Here is an 18,517-nt window from a genome sequence, read left to right as displayed (position 1 = left end):
TGCTGATTTTGACTATACGGAGTTGGACACCAGCATTACTCCAAATAAACAATAATATCGATAATTAATCTGAAAGGTGAAGCTGTGTGTTGTGTTCCCGGGTTAGGGAAAACATTTTTGACTTCTCTGTAAACAGTTTAAATAAATGTTCAAATTATGAACTTTCCTGCCTTCAAGGAAAACACACTCAACCCCCTGAGAAGCCCCTCCCCACAGTGAAGCCTTGTGAAGGCAGCATCATGTGGGAGTTTTTTTATCAGCAGCGAATGGGAAACTGAGCAGATTTAAAGGAATGATAAATGGGGCCAATACGGTTTAATTCCTGAGCAAAATGTGTAGCAGTCTTCCAGAGATCTGAGGGTGGGACTGGGGGTTCGCCTTCCAGCAGGACAGTGAGCCAAAGCATATAGCTAGAGCAACTTGGAATACCCTAGTCAAAACTCAGTACTCAACTCAATAATCTGAGGTATAATTTAAGGTTGCTGAACACCAGCAAAACTCCTCTAATTTACAGGTATTAATGAAATAAAAATGGAGAAATGCCAGGGGGTGAAAACCAAGGCATAGCAAGGCACGGAATGTTGTCCTCATAGTAGCAGGATCTGTTCACCACAGCTCTACACCCCGAGTATCCCACAGAGGTGGCATGTGTCCGGCTGCACCGACTGCTCCTCACGGACTGACCTGAACGGTGGTCATGTTCATGTACACTTTAAAAGCACTTACTTCCACAGCATAGTGGCGATCGTCACAAGGGAGGGGGTTTGTAAGTGGTAATTTTTTAATGCATCCTTCATCTGTGAGATGGAAACCCAAGATCCCCTATAGCAGCGCTTCTCAAAGTGTGGTCCGTGAGTATATTGGTAAAATTTCACATTTGAAATAAATACATTTAAGTTTTCCGCACTCTCGCGGGAATATCTCCGCAATGGAGCGAGCTTAAGTTTCAGCAACACCTTCATCACACATGTTGCCACTTGTTTGTGCCATTTTCATGTAATTTGTAATCTGTTCTAGAAAAACGATGTGATTTTGGATATTTGTGGAGTTAGGTGGCATGCAAGTGTTTTTTTTATTGGTTAAGTGGTCCTTGGTATGAAAAAGTTGGAGAAACACTGCCCTATAGGAAAAATAACAGTTTGCTCTTCTGATTTCCCTGCATAGGACAAATATGTGTCACCATCCCATGTTGTTATCAAAAGTTATCAAAGTACACTTCAGATATAAGTCCTAAAATGAAATGGATGAACGCGTGAGCTTAACATTTATTAAAACGTTCAACCCCTTAAAGAGGCAAAAGCAACACTGATAGAAACACAGAAATACTTCTAAATATATATCAAAAGTGAAGTCAGTCTGGTCAGTTCACAGAGAGCCTGTATCTACAGTCTGTAAGGGGGGGGTTAGAAGAAGTCTGCTGCTGAAGGCCGGCGTTTAGCAGTCTCCTTTGGAGTATTGTGGCCGCTCTTCCTGTTGGCCTTCGGGGTCTTTCTGGCAGAGAGTGCTGTGGGCGGAGACTTTAAGACCCCAAACTTGGGTTTCTGCTTTGGGTCAAAGGGCACTCTTGATGACCCGTCTGGACTCAGCAGCAGGCTGCGGTCCGTCTTCTTGAACTCTGCACCAGGACACAGGAAACAAGCAACACTGTTACTACAGTAAGAAGGCACTTACTGATTGAAACATTATTTGTCTTTCAGAACCTCTTGACATATTTGAACATCTACAAAAGTGTAATTTTTTTTGGTGTGCTTTTTGCAGAGGGGTGTACCACGAAGCCAGATTAGTGGGTTAGCGAGGTATTTGGAGACGAAAGTCCAAATTTGCCGTACCATTACTATGGCTCTCTAACCGGACTACATCACCATGGCAACTTATGCTGCAGACATAACCGGCTCTGGACCAGGTTATTATTTATTTATTTTTAACCAGGAAAAAGTCTCATTGAGATTAAAATCTCTTTTCCAAGAGCGACCTGGCCAAGAAAGCTCGGTTGGATGCTACACAATCGGATGCTGTTGGTACCTGTTCATGTGGATAGTTATTATAAATTGTAATCCCTGTAATGATGCTGTATGATGTCCTTTTTGTTGTTGCTCTTTCATGTGGAACCTACTTGAGCAGGTCTCCCTTGAAAAAGAGATCAATGATCTCAAGGGATTCACCTGGATAAATAAAGGTTTGAAATGAAAGGCAAAGTCACAACAGATAAAACACAGACAATACATGTAGATGAATACAGCGATCATAAAACGTAAATTAAATGGAACATTAACCAGCCAATATGCAAATAAAAGAAATTATAAAACATTAAAACTGGCACAATTTAACACGACTTCAATTATGAGATATAGCCATTGTTGTTCGCTGACGGACTTGAACTCCCCCGTAGTGATAAAATGTGAGTTTCAGCTCCTTCTGTACATTACTCCAAGCAGCATATTTAAAAGCTTTTTTACCCAGTTCTGTTCTCACTTTAGGAACCAGCATCTGAATAAAATCTTGGGAGCGCAGGCCATATAGACTTTGTTTTTTTACACATATGTGCAAATATAAGAGGGAACCATCCCAAGCAGAGATTTATATATAAAACCCGACCAATGGGAAAGTCTACGTGCAGACTTTTATGGTTATGTTCAGAGTTATATCTTGAAATTAGCAAATACTGCTGTTCACTAACTAGTTCCTCTGAACATAGCGTCACTTGATAGTTAATCTATGAGCACTACAGATGATCAGTTAGGGGAATACTTTGTGTAAACTGAAGCAGTCATGTTTCATTAGATAGATGGATAGATAGGTACTTTATTGATCGCAATTTGGGAAATGTTTGCATTGCAGCAGCATAATAAAACACAAGGCAATGTACATAAGAGAAACTAAGATACAGAAATAAACAATCATATATTTCAGAAATAGAAATAAAATAGCATTAGGAAGTAAAATATATATATACACACACACGTGGAAAATATACATGTGGAAATACAAATCTCCAGTAACAAATATAATGCAGGATATTATTGTGCAAGAATGGATTATTCAATATTAAATAGAATGCCACAGAACAAGGCCGTGCAGTTACAGTAGCTCAAACTATATGCATCTCATTATTTATTAGTGATGCAGAACAACACAGCAAGAAAACTGTTGTGTCCTCGTTATTTTTAAGGAGGGTATTATCGTCAAGTTTACAGTTCAAGAGCTGCAGAATGTGAATTTGTCAAATAAGAAATAAACGGGAGGTACGGATTGCATCGAGTGGTTATTTACATAGAATGCTAGCGAATTTATACGAATACCTTTTTTTCATAATATATTCTAATAAAACGTCAATATTGACCCATTTCGTCCGGGCACATGAGTGACATGACGCTCAAATGCCTCTTTATAGGCGCACGCACTGATAACCACCTTCATGGTACCCGTTTTCTCTGATCAGGAGTTTCAGTTTGGTCCAGCCAAGTCAAAGAAACTCTGACTGTTGAACTCGCTCCATAGTATACCCCCCAGGTCAAAGGCATTCTTGAACATACAATGCCAACTGGTAAACCTCCATATGCTGCTGGAGATCTTTTTTCAAAACGGCTACTAAATGGACCCTGTGCTACTCCACCATTAAGATGATGAGATCTGCTGTCTCCTGATTGGATGTTCTCAGGCAGAGAGCTGCAACTCTTTTAGAATAGCACTGTGACTCAAGTCCCACTAGAGCAGAACATGCCTTTATATCTGGTTCAGTACATACTCCCACTGACATTCGTAGTTATGCATGTTGTCTTTTTATATCTAATTTTAACCCGTACATGTAAAGTATCTTTGTGTACTGTGAAAAGTACTCTATAAATCAATGTATTTTTGTCATCGTCATGCAAACTATTAGGTGGCTAATTTATTGGACGGATTAGGTTTTTTGTATCCCCTTTACGGAGAAAAACAACAGTGGCTGACAGTAAATCTTGGTACACATTACCAGAATGTATGCATTTTATCTTCTGTGGTGTAGAAGAGCAAATAAGTCCTGTCAAACTAACAGGATGAAAAAGAAGACGTCCTATGGATATTACCAACGGGTTATTTCCTGTATGGAGGCTGTGTTTCTTTAATTTAATCTCTCTCAATGCTGACATGTAGACGTGTTACTATGGTTACTTAATAAGATGCATAATCACTTCACAGATGGTATTCTGGTTTAGCTTTTAAACTGGTAATAGGGCTGCAAATGCATTTTTTGTTCATTATCAATTAATCAAAAAATTGTTGTTTTCAATTAACCGATTAATCTCTTGGTTGAAAAACATAAGAAAAAGCCTAAAATGAACAGAGCCCAAAGGGACAATATTAGTGTATAACGCTCAAATATCAGTTATCCTTAAGGACCAACATCATGTGTGTCTTCTAGGTGTGACTCCAGCCTGTGCGTAAACTTGCTGACATGTGTCTTGATGATGGTTGTGATCAAAACAAGTAAACGTTACATTGATGACAGCCTTGGCGCTGATCATTAATCATCTAATCGTATCTGATTTCTTACCAGCTGTCTTGTTATTCTTGAGGCCGAACGTCACCTTCTTTGATTCTGACAGGGGAGTTTGGATCTTCTGTAGAATAAAAACATAGAAGATAAGTCACACATGGTTACATCAGTGGATAGACTTTTTTATAGACTGTTGTATAATGTTTCCATTGTTTTAATACATTTTTCATGGAAACCTGAACAGCACTCTATATAAAAACACCCGTCTACTGAATGACCTCTTGGCATCTAGTGCCAGTACAAGAGCTTCCATAGTCTTGTTTGATGTGGTTGATTACATAAAGAGTACGTCTGATATTATCACGTGTTTGACTCTGTCTAAGATTATCAACCTGCAACTTGGATAAGACATTAGGGATTTAGATCAGGGGAACACAGGATGAACCAAAAGAGCGACGTTGTTCTCCTGGAAGAAGTCCTTCGTCAGGCGGGCGTTGTCCTGCTGAAAGACCCAGTCATCACCTCACAGACGAGGGCCCTCAGTAGAGAGGGTGCCCGCTGTAACATCTCCACAGAGCCATTTAAAGCACAGCCTGAATCTATGTGTGCCATTGAAGGAAGAAGCACCCCAGATCACCGGTGCTAAATTATCTTCCATATCTTATTTAAAATTGGGATCACTTTTAACCACAGGCTTTCCCCAATGCTACTCCAACTCAATGGGAACAAAAACAGGACAAAACAAAGAACGTTATTGGGACTGAGAATATCAACTTTCCGAAACAAAAATGTTCATAGAGAGGTCATGTTTGTGACCTTAGGCGCTTTCACACCGCAGTAGTTTTCCCACAAAAGGTTCATGAGAACTTAGTTCATGAGAACTCTTTAGTTCTCATGAACTAAGTACAGATCGCGTTCACACTGAAATAAGTTCCTAGGGAAGGATTAGGCAAATTAAGCCGCTGACATCACTTCTTCTTCTTCTTTGGGTTTACTGGCAGGCCGCAAACAACTTCACGGCATACACTGCCACCCGAAGTCCCCGGCCGGAAGTCCCCGGATTTGGGGACTGGCTTCAGTAGAAGCTGCTGGGACTCCCAGCAGCTTCTACTGAAGCCTTCAGAGTAAATCGCCAGGACGCCGACACCTCCTCATCTCCACCGCTCCCATGTTTTATTTTGTGTTGCCATAAGTTAGTCTCTCTGCGTTTCTGCGCTGGGCTAATAATGCTAATGCAAAAATAATAAAATGGCGGCTTCACAAAACTTTTTTGGAGTTTTACGGGGCGTGGTTTGCATTCCGCCCAGCCAATCAGAAATAGGAACCTTTTTCTCCCACGAAAGTCCCTGCTCTCTAGCAGAAGGGGGTAAAAAAGGTTCTGATTAACTCATTTTTAGTTCCGGATTTTTTTGGTGTGAACGTGACATTTCGGAACAAAAGTGGGAAAAGCACTGCGGTGTGAAAGCGCCTCTTGTCTGAGCCAAGATATTGTAATGGCTTGGAGGGATGGTCTCTGCAGCCTTCAGGGTTTCAGAGAGCCCTCCTGTGACAGCTTCATTAATTAGTCTCTTGTGAACCGTCTACAAACCGGCAGTTTTTCTTTTCCCCTTAGTCATTACACTAACACCATGTTAATAATACATGTCTCCTAGACTGTGTTAACCACAGAAAGAAGGGTCTTGCCATCAGGCCGCTCAATCGGAAGTCCACGTTTAGTTTTTTTTAAGGGATAAGATTATATAATTGTAATGCAACAGACTAGTTTACTAGAGATTCAGAAGGCAGAAAAGACCGGCTCTCTTTAATCCATTCAATGATCTCAGAAATATGTCCTAACAATGGAGGACCTGGTGAGAGCATCATCTGAGTGAATTAAGGAATAATATCCAGACCAATGGGAGAATCTGTGCACAGCCAATCGGCACGCGTACATTGACATCAGTGGACTTGAGACCGTAAAAAACACATGTTTACGCCCCCTGCTGTGAACTGCAAATATTTCTTTTTGGACCGCTCCGTCCATGCGGTGCGCTGTGTGACTCATGCGCTTTTAGATGTAACATTTAATTTATATTTCCAAGGTTCATTATTACAGTCTCATTTTATATTAGCACAACGTACCATATTCCAAATAGTGGTGATATATTTAATATATCATATACGAGCAACGATTAGTCCGAATTGACAACTACTAGTCGACTAGAAAAATATTTCGCGAGAGGCAGCCCTAATAACAATGTTTTCAATTTTAAGTCATTTAAATATCAGCTTTCAGAAGAACAAAACTAAAATGAGCAGCTAATATGAATTACTTGTGAAATATTGGCATCATGGTGCTCTTGCAGCTGTTCATCATGAAGAGCTTCTGTACTGCTGCCACACACTAGCTAGCGGTGAGCTACAGGGGTTAGTGCCTCAGGGAATGTACACCTAAAGATTCTCTTCAATCTGTCAGGTCATCACCTAATCATGAATGTGGACGTGCATTCCTAGTAGGGCTGAACGATATACCGTGTCATAGGGGTGTTGCAAATAATAGTTTCTACGATGCATTGCGATGCGGACGTGGACGATTCGGTATCGATGCAGCAGAGGTGGGACCAAGTCATTGTTTTGCAAGTCCGAGTCAAGTCTCAAGTCTTTGCGCTCAAGTCCGAGTCAAGTCTCAAGACATTGTTTTGCAAGTCCAAGTCAAGTCTCAAGTCAGGATGGGCAAGTTCAAGTCAAGTCAAGTCCTAAACTTTGACAAAACGAGTCATAAACAAGTCATTATGTGTTTTTCACCAAATGTAATGACATCGATCAACAGAATAATACTTAATAATCAAATTGCTCTTTATTAGTCACATTAATAATTTAATAATCCATTTTCTCTCTGCTGGTAAAGTAACGTGTGTTTTTCTAATTTAAGAGAGATCAGTAAGGTAAGGCTACCGTGACGGTTTGATTCAGAAGGAGTTTAATGTATAAGATCCCTGATGTTGAGGTAACCAGAATGTTTATTTCCACTGTGTACAACATGTTATGAGGGACCCACAATCTATCTTTATGCAAGGGATAATGTGCAGCCAGGCGGTCTCTATGGGGAAAAGAACACCTGCATCTAGATCCCTCTGCAGGTGGTACTTTAAGTATATTTTGATGCTAATACTTTTACTTGTAACATTTTGAATGCAGGACTTTTTATTGTACAGGGTTCCTGCAGGTTTCGCCAACTCAAATTTAAGACTTTTTAACACCTTTTTAAGACCACTTTGAATATAATTTAAGACCTATTTAACGGCAATAAAGTATGAAGGAAAATGTATATAAAGAAGAAATACGTCCCATAATCACTTACAAAGTAAATGTATTCATGTTCAACATAACAATGACAACACAACAGCGTAACAGTACAGAACTGTGTTAGCGTGTTAGACAAAAAGTGTGTATGTGTGTGCTTGAGTGTGTGTGTGTGTGTGTGTGTTAGGGCTGTGCAATTAATCATATTTTAATCGCAATTACGATTTTGGCCTGCCACAATTACGAAAACAACATAATCGGAAAAAACGATTATTTTGCTTTGCTAGGTTGTGACAGTGCACCACAACATATTTGATCTAATGAATTTTTTAGTAATGTATCATTTATTTAATTAATTTTTGTATTGGTTTTTCAGTTGAATTATACGTTCAGGGTAATCAACAGTTAAAAAGATACTGTTCAAATTATTATTTGTTTTAAAGTTCAATAAATGGATGTTTTCAAAGTCAATGAATAATCGTATTTAATAATCGTGATATTAATTATTGACCAACATAATCTTGATTATTGCCATAATCGAGCAGCCCTAGTGTGTGTGTGTGTGTGTGTGTGTGTGTGTGTGTGTGTGTCTCTGAGAGAGAGTGACAAGAGCTATATTCAGAGCTCTGCTGCCTTGGCTACACTATTTCATCGTTGCTGTTGTATGATTGGTGTTTAGCTGCGGTATTTAGCGTCTACAGCACCTCCGCTTTTAGGGTTGACGTAGACCCAAACTTCGCCCGGAGGTCCCCCGGTGTTGTTGCGGGAGCTGCTCCACTAGCTAACGCTCCACCAGCTAACGCTGCATTAGCTGCTGCTGCTGCACTAGCTAACGCTACATTAGCAAAACAAATGCTAATTTATTTTGCAAAAGGTGCAGCGGGCTTCAAACACGTTCCCTCCACTGGTTTCAACCAAGCACTAAATTAGATGTTTTCCAACCAAATACGGTTGAACTTACACTTCCCCATATTTATTTGTAAGTAGATTCGAAGATGGGCTACATGAGCTGAAGCTTGGTTGCTAGGTTACTAGCTGGGTGTTCTCCAATAAGGGGCCGGGGGAAACAAAGTTAGTGATTACTGGTTCCATGTTAATTTAATTCAATACAAATTGTTGGGGGGAACTGAAAGGCTATTACCGCACTGGTTACTTTGCAGCCCGGACATTTCCCCCAAAACACATTTAGACGCTATCGCAACACAGAAGTACCTTTCAAATCCGATAATTTTTAAGACCTTCTGAATCATATTTAAGACCTTTTTAAGACTTGTTATGACCCTGCGGGAACCCTGATTGTAACTTTTTTTAATTGTCTGAACTTCTCCCACCTCTGACAATAAATCCTGAGTGGTTACCAAAAAAAAAACCCTGCTCTGAAGGTTATTTTCATTTTTACAAATCCTGCACTCAGCTTTGCTTTCTCCAATATCATTGAAAAGCAGCCAGATGCTGCTTCTTTTTTCGGTTTTCGCTCATTTCTTGACTTTTTCCGACGCGCTTGCATTTAAATCCGGCTCCCCGTCGCTCTGTGCAGCTGGCCTGTACCACTACACATGTTGTGCCCCCCACCCTTCTTTCACATAATGGTATGATCCTAGTGTGTCCTCGCATATGATTGGCCGCATGGTGGCCCCTAAATAAAGACCCGCCCCTGCCTGCAACCAAGGATTCTCAGCAAGAGTAGGAGCGGCTGAAGATTCTGCTCTCCCCGACGGGAGTCTGCTCTTCTAGCGGCAGCTCGCGATCGGCGTGTTGGAGACCTCTGAATTAAAGTAGCAAGTCACCTCAAGTCAGAAGGCTCAAGTCCAAGTCAAGTCCCGAGTCATTGGTGTTCAAGTCCAAGTCGAGTCGCAAGTCTTTTGTGATGTTGTCAAGTCGAGTCTCAAGTCATAAAATGTGTGACTCGAGTCTGACTCGAGTCCAAGTCATGTGACTCGAGTCCACACCTCTGCGATGCAGTGACGGAAGATAATCGGTTATAGCGTAGTAACGTTGCTTCCTGATTTTCCGGCCGCGGCTTTACTATAACGTTTTTTTTTTTCTGTCACTTTAATATCAAATCGGTCGGTGACGCAGAGATCAGGGAACATAAGTGACAGCGGCACAGCAACACCAAACACGGAGCAGTCTGCTTTATCCACCAACACAACACCACCAGTCCAGAACCAACAGCAGAAGGACCTGCTCTGAATCACTCTGTGTCGCTACGGCACAGGGATTTATGTTTTTTCAAAAATAATCGCGTTACAATCATGTCAGGTTTTTGGTGGATTTAATTAAGTCTTGGATTGCAAAGTATGAATGTCCTCTAGCAATTTTCAGACGATATATACGTGTGTAAAGTTTGTGAAGGCAGGAGGAAAAAAGCTTCCGCGATCACCGTCTCCTCTCTGCTGCTACAAGCCCCGCCCCCTCCCTGAAAATAATGAGTGACAGGCTGATAGTGACCCGATAGAAACTTTATTATTCACTGAGATATAATGAAGCTAATTTAATCTCATACATTCATGGGATTTATGTAACAGTAAGACAGAGAATGTAAGTGTGCACCCACATGCAGTATTTTTGTTTGTATATGCTGTTGTAAATACTCCTGTTGTCTGCTGTGTTCAGACTCAAGTCCTGTGTGTGATGCCACATTCAGGACATTCAGTGTACTTTTTTTAACAGAAGACCGTTGAGCTGCAGCTAGACTGCAGAAGCATTATTTTTTTTGTTTTTGAGGATGGAACAATTTCACACACAGATATAGGGAGGCTAGACCTATACAATTCATTTATTTTGGTTTATAAATTAATGTCAAGACATTTATGTTATTAATTTCTGAAGCACTTTCTAAATAATAAAAAGAGAGTTCATATGTATTTACTGCATGTATGCATTGATGAAAAATAAGCCATGTGCAGTAATATAGAAAATTGAGGATGCAACGCATTGGTATGAATCGTGATGAATCGGGATATCGAATTGAATCGAATCGTTGACAGGATAATCGTAATCGAATCGTGAGACCAGTGAAGATGCACAGCCCTACTGTGTCATGGCGATAACCGCGATATGCGCATGCGCGATATTCACACCGCAGGGACGTGCAGTTTTATAAAAACATTTTTAAAATGCTAACGCACTTTAGCACAGAATTCAAAATAAAGATACCCTTATTACTTATCGAAACTGCACATACAATATATCCGATTAAAGCTGAGACTCCACAGATTATTTAAGTATAGTATCTAAGCGATCCGATCTCGCGACAGGGGAAGCAAACAGACATCACAACACGTACCTTTTACGGGAGATTGTCTCAACGTAGCTGTCAATCTGATCAAAAGACGTGTTCAATAGCATTAAAACGAGAAAAAACGCAGCTGAATCGGTTGATCCATATGTTAATAATGTATCTGTGGCTTTGAAGCAATTGTTTATAATCCATAATTCCATTTTTATGTAAAAATCGGAGCACAAAAGTTAGCTGCTAATGGTAGCCACCAGTGTATGCAGCTGCCGGTTTTTGCTTCCCCTGTCGCGAGTTCGGATCACTCAGTGATGATACTATATACCTAAATAATCTGTGGAACCTCAGCTTTAATCGGATATCTTGTATGTGCAGCTACGATAAGTAATAAGGGTACTTTTATCTTGAGTTCTGTGCCAAAGTCCGTTAGCATTTTTCGCTCAGGGGTCATTTAGATGCTTCTTATGAGACTTGTGTTTTGTTTTGGTAAAAATGGTTTGTATCGTCAGTTAGCTGAGATTATTTCCGTTAATCTGGTATAACACATTAATAGGTTCATAAATATTAAGATCCCCTGAGACAGTGTCGTGAAAAAAAAGTAAAGTACCCGCCGGGACCTTGGGGCTTAACAGGTTAAAAAACCGCAATATATATCGCAGGGGAACAAAAAAACGCAATGTCAGTTTTTTTCAATATCGTGCAGCCCTAATTCCTAGCTTTGAAAAATATATTATCAGGACAAACTTTGGACTGGAGTTTACGGACCAGCGGTTAATAGACAACAGCTGAAATATCCAAAATCAAAAGAGAATGGTTCACCCAAAAATTATTTTCTTTGACATTGTCACTCTTACTCCGAGTAATTTCTCTGTCTTGAAAGAGCGTTTTGTTGCGTTCTGTGAGATGTTCAGTTCTTCTGTTGTTCTTTACCTTCTTGCCGGACAGCGGCTTGCTGCAGAACAGAGCCGGGGGGGCTGCAGCGTTCATCTGGAAGGTGATTAGGTCAGACGCAGAGCCTGAGGAAGTCTTTGCCTTCTTTTGTGACTTTTTAGATATGGATGGCTTAGCAAAATCCTGAAACAGAAAACCAGTTCAGAAGTCACCTCTGTGTTATCTCAGTGTAATCAGAGTCTCTTCTCACCAAATACTCACAGTGCCTGCTTTGGGCTTCTTGGCGACAGTTGGTTTCTCTGCCAGGCCATTGGTGGATGCAGCCTCCAGTTCATCGGCCTCGTACTCAAACGTCACTGGGATCTTTCTCTTCTTCTTCACACCTTTCACAGAGGAAGACACAGCTCCAGTTCCTTCCAGTAGGAGCTCATTGACACAGCCATCCACCTGTAAATGGGTTTCATCCTGCTCATCCATCTTGGCTGCTGCCAACTTATTTTTCTTCTTTGCTGGTGTTGTCATGGTGATCTTAAACTCAGCATCTTTAGCCTGAGGGTTTCCCTCCGCTGCATCCTTTTCCTCTGAAGTCTGAGGTTCCTTTGGAGTCTTTTTCAGCGGTTTTACAGTGCTTTCAGCTGCAGCAGGTGAAACTGTGTCCACTTGGTTGGCATTTTTATTTTTTTTAAGCTGCTGTGCGGAGGCATCTTGTGAAACTTCAGAGTGTTTTTCCTCTACCTCCAAATGTGCCTCAGTCTCAACATCTGGTACTTCAACAGCCTTGTGGTTCTTTTTCGTACTCTTCTTGTTAATCTGGGTTGTAGAATCAGTTGGCTTCTCGACTGAAGTAGTCGGGCCCTCTTGGCTTGAAGGCTGACAGTCTGCTGGGAGATCTGCACCTGTGCTCACAGCATTACCCTCAGTGTCAGATGTCGTCGTTTCATTTATTTCAGCAGACTCCTCACTAGTTACTGGTGTGATCTCTGCCTCAGCGGTGTCCAGGGATTCATCAGCGATCTCATCAGTTGGTAACTTTGCTTTTAGACTCTTCTTCTTCTTTTTCTTCTTCCCAGAGACAGTTGCAGGGCCTTCAGAGGAACTCTCTGTTACAACAGGAGTTTGCTGCTCCTCGGCCACCGTCACGTTGGCTCTGACATCACAAGTCTCCACCTCTTTCTTCTGTGCAAGCGTTTCAGAGCTGTCCTTGTTGTCAGAGGTGCAGGGAGCTGGAAGGCTGCTTACGGCTGTGATAGTAGGCTGTTTGTTTTCTTCAGTAAGGAGCACAGTGTCTTGCGTCTGTGCTGCCTCTTCTAAGTGTGGTGTTGGTGCACACTGCGGCCCTACTGCAGTCTCTTCTCCTTCAGCTGGAGCCACTGAGTGTTCAGGCATGTCTGCATCTCCCTCTCCACCTGCACTTCCTCCCTGTCCCACTTTCTTTTTCTTCTTCCTCCTCTTCTTCTTCTTCTTTTTGTTTTCATTACTTGCATCAAGGTCAGCTGGCTTCTTATCTTCTTTCCCTGACTCCTCCTTGCTTTGCTTGTTGAGTTTGGAGGCCGCCTTTTTCTTTCCTTAAGTAAGAGACACAGATCAGTTAAATATATTGAAATCATTAAAAAGAAAGATTTGAAAAGGGGAAAGGTTTCTATAAAAACACTTACACCAGTTTGTGTTTAATGACCTGCCTCAACAACAAAAATGTTCTGTAAGTTAAATATGAAGTTTGCCGAAAGGTTGGATCACTCATTGATAGGTTAGGACAAGTTTACCCTACACAAACAGCAATGTCAAACAGAGTAGGTTAGTGAAATATCAAAAGAGAATTCAGTCTGATCAATGTTTACCTGTGCATTAACATCATTCTTTGTTAGGTTGCCTAGCTACAATGTTCTTTCACCACAGCGTTCCACACAGAGACACCCGACCAACCGCTGCCCTGGACGTCAACATGTCGATCTCATTAGAACATGTTAACCTGTTAAGCCCGAGAGACCCCGGTACCGGGGCACTCCTGCAACATCTGTCTGACAGTGTCTGAGGGCATGTTCATTTAATAAACTATGAATGTTTTATATCCATGTAACGGGAAGAAAATCATCATTTTAATTTTTTTCCCAAAAAAAAAAATCCCACAATGCTTACGCTGAGCCTCTGAATTAGCAACGAGATTACTGCACCGAAATTCACTCACAAAACCTTATTATTTATCTTTTCTGCACATCCAACACATCATTTCACATCGTGAGATGACACAGAATCGATGGGTACATACATTATCACTCAATGATACGAACTTGCGACTTTATAAACAGACATCAAAACATGTGGCGCTAGGTAGCTAAAAATGCTAACATGGCTTACCTGTGTCGTAGTCTGGTCAAAAGTGGTCTTCAATGGCATTAAACGATAAAAACGCTGCTGAAGTTAAGCCATAGGTTAATCCAATGTGTCTGTGTCCCTTTGAAATCATTTCTGATAATCCATAAGCAATAAACCTGCTTTTCCGTTTCCAGATGTCAGAGCTAGAGATAGGTTCGCTGTGATACAAAACTGCATGCGCGAAGCCCCCACCTTTTTGTTTTACCATGTGTGTGAGTGGGGAGATTCCCCTTCGATTCTATTGGCTCTAACGGTCAGAAAGAGATGTCAATCACTAAAATCGACCAATGCGTTCCAGAGAAACGGTAAAACCCCCATTTCCACACAAATCACCTCAGAGGTGGAGTTTTTTTGTGCTAAACCTCTCTAAAAAGGTCAAATGTCACTTGTTTTTGCATCAATCTTGATACAGGGTACTTATTATATGTTGTACTTTGGATTCCTAAAGCTTTTAGTCTACCTTACCATCATCCAAGGGTAGTTTTCACTATAAGTAAAAAAGAATTTTTGGACGGACACTATAATTTACAGTTTTTTTACTATGTTCAATCTGAATTTTCTTTAAAATAAAAAACATCTATATTGATTCTGACTTTTCTACATCCAACTCACAGGTTTATCATTAGTTTGAGAAAAAAGATTATTAATTTACCCCTTTTAGAAGGGAAGATATGGTCATTTGTTCTGGGAATGTCATTTTCGGGCCTGAGACCTGAAAAACAGGCTCAGGGCTAAACTGGTTAAGGTGTATTCAGAAATGTGGAGAGAAACACTTAAAAGTGGTGTGGGAATAAAATATGAAAAGAAACCACTTTTATAGTTTATGGTTTCATCTGATTGTTTCAACAAGGAAAATAAAGAAACTCCTTTTTTCAAACCAACTAATTAGAGGGAATGGAGTATAACAGGTTACATTGCTCCCTTTTTACAAGGTAAGCTGTAATATTCATTGCTTTATGAACCTGTTAAGCCATGGGGCCTCATTTATAATGCCTTGCGTAGGATTCAAATGGGAAGGTTGCTTACGTAGTACAAAGCAAAAAAATAGGTACGGAAATTTTCCGATTCACAAAACATTGCGTACCGGCGAGGGAAGTGCGTACGGCACTTCCTACGCCGGTTTCCCTTTATAAATCAGAATCGACTCGAAATGCGGCTCAACTTTTGCGGGCTTCTTGTAACGCCCATATTTGCCTATAAATAGTCAAAGAAACACCCATTCATTCAATCATGTTGACTGACTGCATGAAGAAGATAGCAGGAAATGACGACAGAACAACTAAAAAAAGACATCTCACACCGTGCCAGATTTTGGTTATTTTGGGGAGGTCGAGATAAATCATATTGTTTGGTGGATGCAGTTTGAACCAGAGCAGCAGCATGGAGGTCGGATCGTCACCAAAATAAATAAATAAGTGGTCTGAAAAAGGTTAATGACAAAAAAAATACACATAGCCTTCCTCAGGCAGTGTGTTTGTACTGGGGACAGGAGACCCCCCTTGATGAGAGACTGTAAGAAATGATCGGGGAATCCCTCCAGAGTGGAGTCATGACGACTGGATCTGAATTATTGTTTTGTATTTGGTGGTTTGTGTTCCAGCTGTCGATCAGCAACTATATATCCATAATCCACCAGTTAAAAGGAAATACAACTAATGTGTTGTGTTATATTAGCTGTACAATTGACCACATATGGTGTTCTTAGCTTCCATACCTCCTGTGTTTTACGAGAGACTTATCAAGTAGGCCAGGGGTGGCCAACCAGTCAGAGGTTAAGAGCCACATGTTTTCTATGTTACTGCAAGGAGCCACATCAAACACACAGTCACTGATACCGCTTGTTTCAGTATTTTGTTTTCTGGAGACAAGATTTCAACCACGTCACTGATTCATTTTTGTGGCATTGGGATATATTTTTAAAATCCTCTGGAGCAGAGAGAGGAGCTGTGTATTATTGTTATTGATTAATGCATCAGTGTTTCTTAGGGTCAAAAACACTAAACCCACAAATTAAAATGAAAGCGTTTAGTTTATTTAATAAAAGAGCACATGTTCAATGTGAAAAGTGACAGTAGTTATAGATTATTTGCAATTTGATGCTATATATATTTAAAAAAAGTATATATATAACACCTTGAATTTCAGGGGGGGCGCGGGGCTCCGTTGGCGGCTCGCAGTGCCCCTCCAAGACAATGGTAGGGGAAACACTGAATAGTGTTTAATCAACAATAGGTTTCCCCCCTCAAAGGTGATTGGTTCACTGCATTGCAGGTATTATTGTGATTGGCTGTTGGGCCACATCAAAATTAGACGCGCTGTCATCCTCTCATACTGACACCTCACACCACACATACACACGTAGGGGGAGCCGGGACGAAAGTAACACGGGACCAAAGTAACGGAGCGATTTTATCCGAGCCCAAACAACTTTGACCGGCCAAATTACGTCAGAATGATCAGCATTCAATACTTAACAGACCTACTAAATATCAGGTTTAACTGTCAGTGTTGTCACGATACCAACATTTTGGTTTCGATACCAAGTCAAGAATTGCGATTCCGATTATTTTTCTTAAAAAACGGGAAACAGTCTTAAATGTAATTATTGTGCTTTATGTCACACCAGAATCATAACCATAACACAAACTTTTAAACAATGAGAACAGTAAATACAATAAATGACAAGAATTCGTATTAAATAAAATTAATACATTTCTTACAGACAGGCCTCGTGGTGTCCGTAGGCTTGCCCTCACTGTCAGAGATATAGCTCAAATACTTCCAAATGTAGCTTCTGGCATATTTTTTGTCAACAAGCCGAGGCGCAGCGGCAGTTGCACTCCCACTTGCAGCCATGCTTCTCGTTTTCTCACATGCTCTGGCAGCTAGCGCGTGCACGAGAGAGGGGAGGGATTTAGAGCGTGCTTGAGAGGGGAGGGTGCAGGCACGGCTGCAGTGCAGGGAGTGGAAGCAGAGCGCTGAACACACACGGCTCTTATTAAAACAGCGCTTTCTCACCGGAGTACTTTCCCCCGTCATTCTTAAAGTACCGATACTAATGAAACGGAGGAATCGTAACGATTTTAACGACAGGGTATCGCGGTATACCTTTCAAGTATCGGTACACCGTTCAACACTAGTCAGGAGTCAGTGTCTCCCCCAAACTCACACATATACAATTCGATATGAACTGAAGAGCCGCATGAAACTAGGCAAAGAGCCGCATGCGGCTCGAGAGCCGCGGGTTGGCCACCCCTGAAGTAGGCGGTGAACGGCATAAAACACGATTAAACGTGTTAGTATATAAAACCATGCTCGTATCTACAACCTATAGAAATGCAAAACGGCGTCAGTTTAGACGTAATTCTGTCCTCCTGCTTACCGCATCATTTATGAGAAAACATTTCATAACATTAACACAACATATTCGAGGTGGTTTTCAATTACATATCCGTATTTATTTATTTCTCCAAGTTATGTTTTTGTGTGCACTGAGGAGTCTCAAACAGGCGTTTGTTTAATCATTTTAAGATTGGCTTTAATCAATGTTTGAAAATGAATTCTTCATATATGATGAATGAGAGGTAACATTTTATTTATGGTATTATTTCCACATATTTCTCTCCATTCTTCCTTCTGCCAACGGTGTCGCAGTTTCCCATCTCTCCCGTTTTTGTGCTTAGTGCGTACGCATGGGTCAGAGTTTGCGTGGAGGACCGCACATTTTCCCGTCAAGTTAGTATTTTATAAATCGCAAACATTGCGTAGAAACTGGCGTACGCCATTTTTTGAGTGTATATCCCTTTATAAATGAGGCCCCTGAGCCTGTTTTTCAGGTCTCAGGCTCGAAAATGACATTCCCAGAACAAATGACCATATCTTCCCTTCTAAAAAAAAAGGGATAAATTAATGATCTTTTTTCTCAAAGCAAGGTTACATCTGTGAGTTGGATGTAGAAGTGTCAGAATCAATATAGATGTTTTTAGTTTAAAGTAAATTCAGATTGAACACAGTAAAAAACTGTAAATTATAGTGTCCATCCAAAAACAAAAAAATTACTTAAAAGTGAAAACCACCCTTGAATGATGGGATAGTAGACTAAAAGCTTTAGGAATCCAAACTATAACATAATAAGTACCCTGTATCAAGATTGATGCAAAACAAGTGAAATTTGACCTTTTTAGAGAGATTTAGAAAAGGAAAACACTTCTGGGGTCATTTGGGTGTATTTCACCTATCTCTGGCCCCCCTTGGTCGAT

General features: G+C 40.7%; 1 protein-coding gene across 2 annotated transcripts in view; it reads right to left on the bottom strand.

The window, feature by feature from the left end:
* Positions 1-1,250: 1,250 nt before the first annotated feature.
* LOC117536938 (ribosomal RNA processing protein 1 homolog B-like) overlaps positions 1,251-18,517 on the bottom strand; it is a 47,171-nt gene continuing 29,904 nt past the window's right edge. For both annotated transcript variants that reach the window (XM_034202035.1, XM_034202036.1), the window contains 4 exons: positions 12,147-13,450; positions 11,925-12,068; positions 4,532-4,598; positions 1,251-1,615 (listed from right to left, as the gene is read on the bottom strand). In XM_034202035.1, coding sequence (XP_034057926.1) covers positions 1,404-1,615; positions 4,532-4,598; positions 11,925-12,068; positions 12,147-13,450 — 1,727 coding nt within the window. In that variant the 3' untranslated portion in view covers positions 1,251-1,403. The remainder of the gene's footprint in view (positions 1,616-4,531; positions 4,599-11,924; positions 12,069-12,146; positions 13,451-18,517) is intronic.

The sequence above is a fragment of the Gymnodraco acuticeps genome, unplaced genomic scaffold, assembly GCF_902827175.1.
Source record: "Gymnodraco acuticeps unplaced genomic scaffold, fGymAcu1.1, whole genome shotgun sequence".
NCBI lineage: Eukaryota > Metazoa > Chordata > Actinopteri > Perciformes > Bathydraconidae > Gymnodraco > Gymnodraco acuticeps.
This window is presented reverse-complemented; position numbering and strand designations above follow the sequence as displayed.